Source organism: Dryas octopetala, chromosome 7, assembly GCF_963921425.1.
Source record: "Dryas octopetala chromosome 7, drDryOcto1.1, whole genome shotgun sequence".
In the NCBI taxonomy this organism is placed as follows: Eukaryota; Viridiplantae; Streptophyta; class Magnoliopsida; order Rosales; family Rosaceae; genus Dryas; species Dryas octopetala.
Window position 1 is genome coordinate 6,405,772 of NC_141372.1, and position 13,839 is coordinate 6,419,610.

At 35.1% G+C, this 13,839-nt stretch overlaps 1 protein-coding gene across 2 annotated transcripts; it reads right to left on the reverse strand.

Annotated features, from left to right (window-relative positions):
- Positions 1-36: 36 nt before the first annotated feature.
- PPD5 (PsbP domain protein (Mog1/PsbP/DUF1795-like photosystem II reaction center PsbP family protein)) lies at positions 37-3,422 on the reverse strand. Of its 2 annotated transcripts, none has more exons than XM_086250976.1 (11): positions 3,272-3,422; positions 2,985-3,154; positions 2,613-2,721; positions 2,276-2,325; positions 2,033-2,100; positions 1,846-1,944; positions 1,319-1,378; positions 1,164-1,220; positions 1,014-1,068; positions 766-815; positions 37-315 (listed from the first exon to the last, which is right to left on the reverse strand). In XM_086250976.1, the coding sequence occupies exons 1-11, from the start codon at positions 3,340-3,342 to the stop codon at positions 217-219; spliced, it is 888 nt and encodes a 295-aa protein (XP_086107102.1). In that variant the 5' UTR covers positions 3,343-3,422; the 3' UTR covers positions 37-216. The 2 variants fall into 2 exon arrangements, with proteins under 2 accessions (XP_086107102.1, XP_086107103.1); XM_086250977.1 differs by having other exon boundaries at positions 766-829.
- Positions 3,423-13,839: the final 10,417 nt, after the last annotated feature.

Here is a 13,839-nt window from a genome sequence, read left to right on the forward strand (position 1 = left end):
ACCAGATCTTAGACCAGTTTCCTCAAAACAGAAAACTAAGAATAAATACAAACATTGATTGATACATACAAAATTTGTCCTCTACCCTCTACTTATCAACCAGAGGATGAGTTAACTTAATGAGCATCTTAAAGCCAAAATTTCAACAGGAAAAGAATACATGTGTTCAAAATTCTTGAATTTTGCTCTAGTGGGACGACAAAATCAGATGTACCGTCACCAAAATCTCCATGGATCCTTGAATGGAGGAACATAGTTTTCTGTGGGAGGGAGAAGGTGAAAGGAATCTACAGTTTTTTTCAAGATAGGCCCCATCTGCATCACATAAAATGGATATCAATGATAATCTGTAAGCAGAAGATATAAATAACAACAAAATTCAAAATGGAGAAATCATAAGTATATTGGGCATTCAATTGGTAAGTGTATGTTAAGTTGTTAACATATTTTGTTGATCAAAACACGCTCCATGAGTGCAACAATTATTAGTATGCTGCCGTGATCCATTTGCATATTGAAGGGATACCTAGGAAGATTGTTGTCTATTTATATGCCTTCTAGAAAACTTACATGACTGTTAATTTCTTGATAAATACTTGGTTAGTCATTTCTTTTTAGTGGCTTTGGTAGATCAAATCTAATGTACTTGAACACATCCACATTGCAAATTTATATTTGATGGGGGCTAATACAACACAGAATTCCAGTGTGTGTGTGTGTGTGTGTGTGTGTGAGAGAGAGAGAGAGAGAGAGAGAGAGAGTTACTATGTTCCACTGCTTGTTGAGGGTTGAAGCATTTATAGTGTACAAGTAACCTGCAATTGCGTTTCTGTAAGGTTCAATTAGAGGTTTCAAAGTGCAATATTAACCCATAAATAAACATAGCCAATACCTTTGAGCCAAACTGCATCTCCTCCCACATAAGTATGCAGTGGAGGATGAGAAAAAAGAATTACATGAAAATCATTATATATTTGCACTAGAATAGTTGAACAAAGAAACTATTGTCCTACCATCTCGTTCGGCTGTTGAAGCCACATAGTGCCGATAACTGTTAGGTTCTTGAGCCTGCACAGGTGGTAATTCTTGTAAGAATCATGAAGAAACCATGAAGGTATGCCAATATCCTTCTACTGAAAAGTGCTGCTAAAATTTACACTTACAGTTTTTGTGGGTTTGCGAACAAGGTACTCATAATACCAGTATGACTCACCATCAACCTGAGGAATATACAATGAGCTGTGCTTCATATGTACCAAGTAGATTTTACAATGATGGTTTCAGCTATGTAAACCAAAGAAGGGTTTGGAGAACTTACTTCACTAGAATGTGCATCGAGAACTGAACTCTCAGCCATGCGCTGACTTGGGGTGACCCGCTGCAAAAAACTGTAGCATGTCAGTTTACAAGAGAATCAAATTCGATGGAGTGCTCCATCCCACCCAACCAACAATCCTCTTTTCATGTTACTCTACTAAAGCAAATTGAATTTAAATTAAATTGTTTTGATGATTTTAATTGGACATCAATGGGAAGGTCAATTCTTCCTTTTATTTCTGTTCTTGGAATGCATCTTAAGTATGTATTCTCATGTCACAGTTACACAGAAATTAGAACACTGGTTTTTCGAGATCTGCCTGTCAGGGATAGTCTATCATGCCTAAGGTTCTGAAGATCAGTTTTCACGTTACTTTCAGTCCTAGTTAAATTTCGAGGAAAGTTTCACAAGACAACATATGGATAACTTGTAAAATAGATTTAAATGCTTTATGTACTATTTAGCAAATGTTTGCCAATCTGCCTTAAAACCAAATTCTTTTAGAGAAGTGTCAGGTGGAACATTACCAATGCAGACTTGTCAGACAAAACAGAATCAACAACATCTTTTGCAGTCCATGTACTCTTATCCTGTGATTTTAGAAACTTTGAATTCGGGGGACCTATCTGAATCAAAGGAAATTTAAGTTATAAACCTTTGAAACATAACTAAAGGGATTTGCACTTAGGAAGTAGTGATCTTATCAGGAGTTACCGAAATAGAAATGATGAGATTATCAATAATGTCAACACGCTCAGAAACAATGCGCAGACGAGCATCAGCTGTATAATACATAAAACAGTTTCCAGTTAGAATTATGCAGATGATCAGCGTTCATGGCCATTGTCAAATATTGATATAGATGGGCTCTTAAATGGGAAATCTATATCAATGGATAGTCAAGTTTTCAAAATTTTGTTGGAAGACTTTCATCATTCTATTTGTGAAGCAACTTACGAGATAATGGTGCGGCTGATGAATAGCGTTCTGGCTTTCTTGATTCCACCCTTGAAATAGATGAAAAGAGTCAGGTTCCTACAATTTATATGCGCACCAAAATGACAAAGAATTCAACTAGTTTGCTTTTGTGCCAAAAAAGAACGAAAAAAAAGGGCACACAAAAAACTATTTACAGCATTTCATTTAAAGAAAATAACACATTCAAAAGGTTCTGAAACATTAAGTGTGATAGCATTAAGTTTCCATTCATATTCACATTTATTCCTCTGTACCAAAAGTAACAAAAACAACCATGCATACCACATCGATCTCGAAAAAGAGGCAAAATGTGTACCATTTGAAGAGGACCTTCTTAGATGGCAACTCCACTGGGTAGAGATAAGAACAAGAATTTATTTCATCAACAAACGAAGCCATTTTCAAGTCTTCCTCTGCAAGGGACCCTGCAAAAGTATATTCATATTTATAAACATGTATACTAAATTAATAATCATAACATATTTCCAAGAATGAAAAATGAAAAATGAAAAATTCCATGTTCTTTCGCAAATGAAGATAGAGCCCATCTTCCCAGTGAAACAAAAACTGTCCCCTTCTAAATTATTCTAAGTTGTTTACAAGTAACAAAGCAAAAACCATTTCATGCATTTTCAGACACTGCAAAATCAACTGACCAAACACCAAAGTGTGAATTAAGAAAGTTCACCTAAAGATGGGAAGACTACAAACACTGGAGAAGAAAGGCCAAAGAGAATCAAATCTCTTCTGCAAAACCCATTTTGCAAATTGGGTTTTGAGATGGCACTTGGGCATGATGGTTGAAGTATCTGCTGCACTCTGCAATTGTTCTGGGACACCACAGTTCTGGTCTGCTCTCTAAGGACCAACACAGTACCAAAATTGTAAGGAGATAAAAGGTAGAAAATAGACAGAAAATTAAACATTCATACATATACATACATTCATGTGCAGAAGTAAAGAGATAGAGAGTACCTGAAAAATGGATTTGGAGGAAGAAGTTGTTTGGATGTGGAGAGCGAAAGAGAGGGAGAGAGAATAAACATTATTGCTCTAGTGCTCTCTCTTCTTTTCTTTGCTTTGGTTTACTCTCTCTCTTGCCTTCCTGGTTAGCTCATCCGCTCAGTGGTCCCCAGACTCCCACCTCCCAACCAGATGTTAAAAACAAGTTTTATAACAGTTAGAGCTATGGTTTCATTAATCAGTGACCAATAACACATTCCCACGTAGTCATGCTTAACCATAAACTTAAAAAGGAACACCATCAAACCAATAAATTATTGTCTATAATCATAATACTGTCACGGGGTGTAATCAATTTACGTGTTGTTATAATATAAACAGAGATTTAGAGTTCAGTCCATTTTATGAGTCATTCTTATACTAAAATCGGTAGTGATTTAGGGTTTTTAATTAGGTCATTTTCTTTTTTACGACTTTACGTTAGATTTTAACTCCAGAATTTTGGGCTCCGCTCAAAATCTCGAAGTTAAAACCTAACATGCAGCCTCTACAAAGCCCACTCTACATCCTAGGAGGAGAGATACCCTTCATATCGGGAGAAATACCTACAAATCGAGGAGGACTTTATTATGAATTCAAATTATTTTTTTTATAAATTCAAAGGACTTTATTATGAATTAAAAAAAATTTCTTAAGCATCTCAAGTCATTCTTTAAGGCATTTCAAATTATTTATTGAGAATTTCAGTTCGAATCTCGAGGGATTTTGAATGTTTATACCGTTGGTACATTTCAAATTGTACTTAATGACATTCTAAGTCATACACTAAAGTTTCTCAAGTCGTTCCTTAGGGCATCGCCAGTCGTTTCTTGAAAATTTCAGTTCGTACATCGAGGCATTTTAAATGTTATACTCTTGGTGCATTTTAAATTGTACCCAGTAACATCTCAAGTCATGTTTTGACGCTACCCAAATCATACATTAGAGTTTCTCAAATTGTTCCATAGAGCATCTTCAGTCGTTCCTTAGAACATCCCAAATCGTTCCTTAGAATATCCCAAGTCGTTCTTTAGAACATCCTAAGTCGTTCCTTAGAATATCCCAAGTCGTTCGTTGAAAATTTCAATTTATAACTCGAGAGATTTTAAATGTTTATATCATTGGTGCATTTCACATTGTACCTAGTGACATTCCAAGTCTTGATTTAACACTTCCTAAGTAATACTATAGAGCTTCTCAAGTCATACCCTAAAATTTCTTAAGTCGTTCATTAGGGCATCTAAAGTCGTTCCTTAGGGCATCCCAAATCGTTCCGTGAGAATTTTAGTTGGTAACTCAAGATATTTTAAATGTTTATTCACTTGGTGCATTTCAAATTGTACCTAGTGGCATTCCAAGTCATGTTTTGACGCTTCCCAAGTAATGCCCTAGAGTTTCTCAAGTCGTTCATTAGGGCATCTCAAGTCGTTTCTTGAGAATTTCAGTTGGTAACTCGAGGTATTTTAAATGTTTATACCCATGGTGCATTTCAAATTATACCTAGTGGCATTCTAAGTCATGTTTTGACGCTTCTTAGGTAATACCCTAGAGTTTATCAAGTCTTTCCTTAAGGCATCTCAAGTCGTTTCTTGAGAATTTCAGTTAGTAACTCGATGTATTTTAAATGTTTATTCACATGGTACATTTCAAATTGTACCTAGTGGCATTCTAAGTCATGTTTTGATGCTTCCCAATTCATACCTTAGATTTTCTTAAGGCGTTTCTTAAGGCATCTCAAGTTGTTCCTAAAGGCATCTCCAGTCGTTCCTTAGGATATCCTAAGTCGTTCGTTCAAAATTTCAATTCGTAACTCGAGTGATTTTAAACGTTTATACCATTGGTGCATTTCAAATTGCTCATACCTTAGATTTTCTCAAGGCGTTCCTTAAGGCATCTCAAGTCGTTCCTTAGGGCATTCTAAATCGTTCCTAAAGGCATCTCAAGTTGTTTCTTAGGGCATCTCCAGTCGTTCCTTAGGATATCCCAAGTCATTCGTTCAAAATTTCAATTCGTAACTCGAGTGATTTTAAACGTTTATACCATTGGTGCATTTCAAATTGTATCTAGTAACATTCCAAATCTTGATTTGACACTACCCAAGTAATACTATAGAGTTATACCCTAAAGTTTCTCAAGTCGTTCATTAGGGCATCTCAAGTCGTTCCGTGAGAATTTCAATTGGTAACTTGAGGTATTTTGAATGTTTATACCGTTGGTGCAATTTAAATTGTACTTAATGACATTCCAAGTCATGTTTTGACGATTCCAAGTCATGTTTTAACAATTCATAAGTCATACCCTAGAGTTTCTCAAGTCGTTCCTTATGACATCTCAAGTCGTTTCTTGAAAATTTCAGTTTGTACATCGAGGTATTTTAAATGTTTATATCCTTGATGCATTTCAAATTGTACTTAGTAGTATTCCAAGTCATGTTTTGACACTTTCCAATTCATACTCTAGAGTTTCTCAAGTCGTTCCTTAAGGCATCATAATTCGTTTCTTGAGAATTTTAGTTTGTACCTCGAGAGATTTTAAATGCTTAAACATTTAGTGCATTTCAAATTGTATCTAGTGACATTCCAAGTCATGTTTTAACGCTTCCCAAGTCATACATTATAGCTTCTCAAGTTGTTCATTAAGGCATCTCAAGTCATTCTTTAGGGCATCCCAAGTCGTTCCTTGAGAATTTTAGTTCGTAGCTCAAGAGATTTTGAATGTTTATACCCTTGCTGCATTTTAAATTGTACTTAGTGACATTCCAAGTCATATTTTGACGATTCCTAAGTCATATTCTAGAGTTTCTCAAGTTCTTCTTTAGGGCATCTCAAGTCGTTTCTTGAAAATTTCAGTTCGTACATCGAGGTATTTTAAATGTTTATATTCTTGGTGCATTTTAAATTATACCTAATAACATCTCAAGTAATGTTTTGACGCTACTCAAGTCCTACCTTAGAGTTTCTCAAATTGTTTCTTCGGGCATCTTCAGTCGTTCCTTAGGACATCTCAAGTCGTTCGTTCAAAATTTCAATTCATAACTCTAGTGATTCTAAATATTTATATCATTGGTGTATTTCAAATTGTACCTAGTGACATTCCAAGTCTTGATTTGACGATTCTCAATTAATACTATAGAGTTTCTCAAATCATACCCTAGAGTTTCTAAAGTAGTTCCTTAGGGCATCTAAAGTCATTCCTTAGGACATCCCAAGTCGTTCCGTGAAAATTTCATATGATAACTCAAGGTATTTTAAATGTTTATACACTTGGTGCATTTCAAATTATACCTAATGGAATTCCAAGTCATGTTTTGACACTTCTCAATTCATACGCTATAGTTTTTCAAGTCGTTTCTTAAGGTATCTCATGTCGTTCCTTAGGGCATCCTCAGTCGTTCCTTGAGAATTTCAGTTCATATCTCGATAGATTTTGAATGTTTATACCCTTGATGCATTTGAAATTGTACTTAGTGACATTCCAAGTCATGTTTTGATGATTCCTAACTCATATCCTAGAGTTTCTCAAGTCGTTCATTAGGGTATCTAAAGTCGTTTCTTGAAAATTTTAGTTCGTACATTGAGGTATTTTAAATGCTTATACCCTTTGGTGCATTTCAAATTGTACTTAGTAACATATCAAGTCATGTTTTGATGCTGCCCAAGTCATACCTTAAAGTTTCTCAAGTCGTTTCTTAGGACATCCCAAGTCGTTTCGTGATAAATTCAGCTGGTAACTCGAGATATTTTAAATGTTTATATCCTTGATGCAATTCAAATTGTACCTAGTGGCATTACACGTCATGTTTTGACACTTCTCAATTTATACCCTAGAGTTCCTCAAGTTATTCCTTAAGACATCACAAGTCGTTCTTTAGGTCATCTTAAGTCGTTCTTTAGGTCATCTTAAGTCGTTCTTTAGGTCATCTTAAGTCGTTTCTTGAGAATTTCAGTTCGTACTTCAAGTGATTTTAAAAGTTTAAACCCTTGGTGCATTTAAAATTGTATCTAGTAACATTCCAAATCATGTTTTTACTCGTCCCAAGTTATACGCTATAGGTTTTCAAGTCATTTCTTAAGGTATCTCATGTCGTTGCTTAAGGCATCCTAAGTCGATCATTGTGAAATTAAGTTCGTACCTTGAGGGATTTTGAATGATTATATCCATAGTGCATTTGAAATTGTACTTAGTGACATTTCAAATCATGTTTTGACGATTCCTAAGTTATATCCTAAAGTTTCGCAAGTCGTTCATTAGGGCATCTAAAGTCATTTCTTGAAAATTTCAGTTCGTACATTGAGATATTTTAAATGTTTATACACTTGATGCATTTCAAATTGTACCTAGTAACATCTCAAGTCATGTTTTGATGCTACCTAAGTCATACCTTAGAGTTTCTCAAGTCGTTCCTTAGGATATTTTTAATCGTTCTTTAGGACATCTTCAATCGTTCTTTAGGACATCCTAAGTCATTCGTTGCAAATTTCAATTCGTAACTCGAGTGATTTTAAATGTTTATACCATTGGTGCATTTCAAATTGTACCTAATGACATTCTAAATCTTGATTTGACGCTTCCCAAGTAATACTATATATTTTCTTAAGTTATATTCTAGAGTTTCTCAAGTCATTCCTTAGGACATCCCAAGTCGTTCCGTGAGAATTTCAATTGATAACTCGAGGTATTTTAAATGTTTATACCCGTGGTGCATTTCAAATTGTATCTAGTAGCATTCTAAGTCATGTTTTGACACTTCCTAATTCATACCTTAGAATTTCTCAAGTCGTTCCTTAGAACATCTCAAGTCGTTCCTTAGAACATCTCAAGTCGTTCCTTAGGACATCCTAAGTCGTTGCTTGAGAATTTCAGTTCATACCTCAATGGATTTTAAATACTTAACCCTTGGTGAATTTCAAATTGTATCTTGTAACATTCTAAGTCACGTTTTTACGCTTCCCAAGTCATACCTTATAGTTTATCAAGTCGTTCGTTAAGACATCTTAAATCGTTTCTTATGGCATCCCCAGTCGTCCCTTGAGAATTTCAGTTCGTACCTTAAGGGATTTTGAATGTTTATACCTTTCGTGCATTTTAAATTGTACTTTGTGGTATTCCAAGTCATGTTTTGACACTTCCCAATTCATACCCTATAGTTTCTCAAGTTATTCCTTAAGACATCTCAAGTCGCTCTTTAGGTCATCCTAAGTCGTTCCTGAAGAATTTCAGTTCCTACCTTAAGTGATTTTGAAAGCTTAAACCCTTGGTGTATTTCAAATTGTATCTAGTAACATTTTAAGTCATGTTTTGACACTTCCCAATTTATATCATAGAGTTTCTCAAGTCGTTCCTTAGAACAACGCAAGTCGTTCCTTAGGACATCCTAAGGTGTTGCTTGAAAATTTCAGTTCGTACCTTGATGAATTTTAAATGCTTAAACTCTTGGTGCATTTCAAATTGTTTCGGGTAACATTCAAAGTCATGTTTTTACGCTTGCCAAGTCATACCCTATAGTTTGTGAAGTCGTTTCTTATAGCATCCCCAGTCGTTCCTTAAGAAATTCAGTTCGTACCTCGAGGGATTTTGAATTTTTATACCTTTGGTGCATTTCAAATTGTACTTAGTAGTATTTCAAGTCATGTTTTGACACTACCCAATTCATACTCTAGAGTTTCTCAAGTCGTTCCTTAAGGCATCTTAAGTCGTTCCTTAGGGCATCCTAAATTCGTTCCTTGAGAATTTCAGTTCGTATCTCGAGGGATTTTAAATGCTTAAACCCTTGGTGGATTTCAAATTGTAGCTAGTGACATTTCAAGTCATGTTTTTACGCTTCCCAAGTCATGTTTTTACGCTTCCCAAGTGATACCCTATAATTTCTCAAGTCATTCATTAAGGCATCTCAAGTCGTTCCTTAGGACATCCCAAGTCGTTTCTTGAGAATTTTAGTTCGTACCTCGTGAGATTTTGAATGTTTATACCCATGGTGAATTTCAAATTGTATTTAGTGACATTTCAAGTCATGTTTTGACGATTCCTAAGTCATAGCCTAGAGTTTCTCAGGTCGTTCTTTAAGGCATCTCAAGTCATTCTTTAGAGCATCCCAAATTCGTTCCTTGAGAATTTCAGTTTGTACCTCGAGAGATTTTAAATGCTTAACCCCTTGGTGCATTTCAAATTGTAGCTAGTGACATTCCAAGTCATGTTTTTACGTTTCCCAAGTCATACCCTATAGTTTCTCAAGTCGTTCCTTAAGGCATCTCAAGTTGTTCCTTAGGGCATCCAAAGTCGTTCCTTGAGAATTTTAGTTCGTACCTCGAAAGATTTTGAATGTTTATACCCATGCTGAATTTCAAATTGTATTTAGTGACATTTCAAGTCATATTTTGACGATTCATAAGTCATACCCTAGATTTTCTCAAGTCGTTCCTTAAGGCATGTCAAGTCATTCTTTAGGGCATCCTAAATTCGTTCCTTGAGAATTTCACTTCGTACCTCGGGGGATTTTAAATATTTAAACCTTTGTGCATTTCAAATTGTATCTAGTGACATTTCGAATCTTGATTTAACGCTACCCAAGTAATACTATAGAGTTTTTCAAGTCATACCCTAAAGTTTCTCAAGTCGTTCCTTAGGGCATCCAAAGTCGTTCCGTCATAATTTCAATTGGTAACTTGAGGTATTTTGAATATTTATATCATTGGTGCATTTCAAATTATACTAATTGACATTCCAAGTCATGTTTTGACGATTCCTAAGTCATGTTTTGACGATTCCTAAGTCATAGCCTATAGTTTTTCATGTCGTTCCTTAGGGCATCTCAAGTCGTTTCTTGAAAATTTCAGTTCATACATGGAGGTATTTTAAATGTTAATACCCTTGATGCATTTCAAATTATGCCTAGTAACATACTAATTCATGTTTTGACGCTACCCAAGTTATACCTTAGAGTTTCTCAAGTTGTTCTTTAAGGCATCTTCAGTCGTTCCTTAAAACATCCCAAGTCGTTTGTTGAAAATTTCAATTCGTAAGTCGAGAGATTTTTAATGTTTATACCATTGATGCATTTCAAACTGTACCTAATGACATTCTAAATCTTGCTTTGACGCTTCCCAAGTAATACTATAGATTTTCTTAAGTTATACCCTACAGTTTCTCAAGTCGTTCTTTAGGGTATCTAAAATCGTTCCTTAGTGCATCCCAAGTCGTTCCGTGAGAATTTTAGTTGGTGACTCGAGGTAATTTAAATGTTTATACACTTTGTACATTTCAAATTATACCTAGTGGAATTTCAAGTCATGTTTTGACGTTTCCGAGGTAACACCCTAGAGTTTCTCAAGTCGTTCTTTAAGGCATCCCAAGTCGTTCCGTAAGAATTTCAGTTGGTAACTCGAGATATTTAAATGTTTATACCATTGATGCATTTCAAATTGTACATTGTGGCATTCCAATTCATGTTTTGACACTTCCTAATTCATACCTTAGAGTTTCTCAAGTCATTCCTTAAGATATCTCAAGTCGTTCCAATTTTAAATGTTTGTATCGTTTGTGCATTTCAAATTGTACCTAGTAATATCTCAAATCATGTTTTGACGCTACTCAAGTCATACCTTAGAGTTTTTGAAGTTGTTCTTTAGGGCATCTTCAGTCGTGTCTCAGAACATCTTAAGTCGTTCGTTGAAAATTTTAATTTGTAACTCGAGGAATTTTAAATGTTTATATCATTGGTGCATTTCAAATTGTACCTAGTGACATTCTAAATCTTGATTTGACGCTTCCCAAATAATACTATAGAGTTTCTCAAGTCATACTCTAGGGCATCTCAAGTCGTTCCTTAGGGTATCCAAAGTTGTTCCGTGAGATTTTGAGTTGGTAACTCAAGGTATTTTAAATGTTTATGCCCTTGGTGCATTACAAATTGTATATGGTAGCATTCCAAGTCATGTTTTGACACTTCTCAATTCATACCCTAGAGTTTCTCTAGTCGTTTCTTAAGACATCTCATGTCGTTCCTTAGGGCATCTTAAGTCGCTCCTTGAGAATTTCAGTTCATACCTCGAGAGATTTTAAATTCTTAAACTCTTAGTGCATTTTAAATTGTATCTAGTGACATTTCAAGTCATGTTTTGTCGCTTCCCAAATCATACCCTATAGTTTCTGAAGTCGTTCCTTAAAGCATCTCAAATTCTTCCTAAGGGCATTCTAAGTCGTTCCTTGAGAATTTCAGTTCGTACCTCGAGGGATTTTGAATGTTTATACTGCTGGTATTTTTCAAATTGTACTTAGTAACATACTAAGTCATGTTTTGACAATTCATAAGTCATACCCTAGAGTTTCTCAAGTCGTTCCTTAGGACATCTCAAGTCGTTCCGTGAGAAATTCAGCTGGTAACACGAGGTATTTTAAATATTTATATCCTTGGTGCATTTCAAATTGTACCTAGTGGCATTCCAAGTCATGTTTTGACACTTCCTAATTCATACCCCAAGAGTTTCTCAAGTTATTCCTTAAGACATCTCAAGTCGTTCCTTAGGGCCTAAGTCGTTTCTTGAGAATTTCAGTTCATACCTCAAGTGATTTTAAATGCTTAAACTCTTGGTGCATTTCAAATTGTATCTAGTGATATTCCAAGTCATATTTTTACGCGTCTCATGTCATACGCTATAGTTTTTCAAGTCTTTTCTTAGAGTATTTCATGTCGTTCCTTAATAAATTCAATTCGTATCTTGAGGGATTTTGAATGTTTATTCCCTTGGTGCATTTGAAATTGTACTTAGTGACATTCAAAATCATGTTTTGACGATTCCTAAGTCATAGTCTAGAGTTTCTCAAGTCGTTCATTAGTGCACCATTTCTTGAAAATTTTAGTTCGTACATTGAGGTATTTTAAATGTTTATGCGCTTGATGCATTTCAAATTGTACCTAGTAACATCTCGAGTCATATTTTGATGCTGCCCAAGTCATACCTTAGAGTTTCTCAAGTTATTCCTTAGGGCATTTTCAATCCTTCCTTAGGACATCTCCAATCGTTCCTTAAAACATTCTAAGTTATTCGTTGAAAATTTCAATTCGTAACTCGAGAGATTTTAAATGTTTATACTATTAGTGCATTTCAAATTGTACCTAGTGATAATTCAAATCTTGATTTGACGCTTCCCAATTAATGCTATAGAGTTTCTCAAATCATACCATAGAGTTTCTTAAGTTGTTTCTTAAGGCATCTAAAGTCATTCTTTGGGCATCCCAAGTCGTTCCGTGAGAATTTCAGTTGGTAACTCGAGGTATTTTAAATATTTATACCCTTGGTGCATTTCAAATTGTACCTAGTAACATTCCAAGTCATGTTTTGACACTTCCAATTCATACTCTAGAGTTTTTCAAGTCGTTTCTTAAGGCATCTCAAGTTGTTCTTTAGGACATCCTAAGTCTTTTCTTGAGAATTTCAGTTCATACCTCGAGGGATTTTAAATGCTTAAACCCTTTGTGCATTTCAAATTGTATCTAGTGACATTTCAAGTCATGTTTTTACGCTTCCCAAGTCATACCCTATAGTTTCTCAAGTTGTTTCTTAAGGCATCTTAAGTCGTTCCTTAGGGCATCTCAAGTCGTTCCTTGAGATATTCAGTTCGTACCTCGAGAGATTTTGAATGCTTATACTCTTGGTGCATTTCAAATTGTACTTAGTGATATTCCAAGTCATGTTTTGACGATTCTTAAGCCAGACCCTAGAGTTTTTGAAGTCGTTCCTTAGAGCATCTTAAGTCTTTTTTTGAAAAAAAAAAAAAAAATTTCGTACATCGAAGTATTTTAAATGTTTATACTCTTGGTGCATTTCAAATTGTATATAGTAACATCTCAAGTCATGTTTTGACGCTGCACAAGTCATACCTTATAATTTCTCAAGTTGTTCCTTTGGGTATCTTTAATCGGTCCTCAAGATATCCCAAGTTGTTCTTTAAAAATTTTAATTCGTAACTCAAGGGATTTTAAATGTTTATATTATTAGTGTATTTCAAATTGTACCTAGTGATATTTCAATTCATAATTTGACGCTTTTAAGTAATATTATAAAATTTAGGCATAAATTCAATTTAGACACATAACTATATATGCTATTTCAACAGGGTCCACGAACTTTCAAATATTTCAAATATACACCTGATTTATTATGTAAATTGAAAAATAAAATTCCGTCCATCAATTTATTGAGAGATCAGTTAAATATCAGCTTGACTTTTGCTAACGGGGATTAATTGGCAACGTGGCACCAACTCAGCATACATTTCCCGCCAAATGAGCAACATATGTCCACTTGACACCAGCCCACACACCCATCACCTCTTTCCCGCTCGTTGAACGCTCTCCTGATCATTTAGTCTCTAAAAAACATCACGTTTTCCTCCAAATTCGAATATAAATCCCTCACTTGTGTTCAACGAGCGAGAAATAGATGATGAGTTTGTGGACTCGTGTCAGGGGTTAGGTGGACTCGTGTCGCTCATTTGGCGGGAAATGAGCGACACGGGTCCACCTAACACCTGATACGGGCCCA

Bases quoted from the DNA above. Each gene is read 5' to 3' on its own strand.
- PPD5 (XM_086250976.1), bottom strand. From the start codon at position 3,342: ATGTTTATTCTCTCTCCCTCTCTTTCGCTCTCCACATCCAAACAACTT. The intron at 2,326-2,612 runs GTACACATTTTG...ATCTATTTCAAG, and splicing joins AAGAAGGTCCTCTTCAAATG to GGTGGAATCAAGAAAGCCAG. The intron at 1,379-1,845 runs GTAATGTTCCAC...AGTTTTTTGCAG, and splicing joins TGTCTGACAAGTCTGCATTG to CGGGTCACCCCAAGTCAGCG.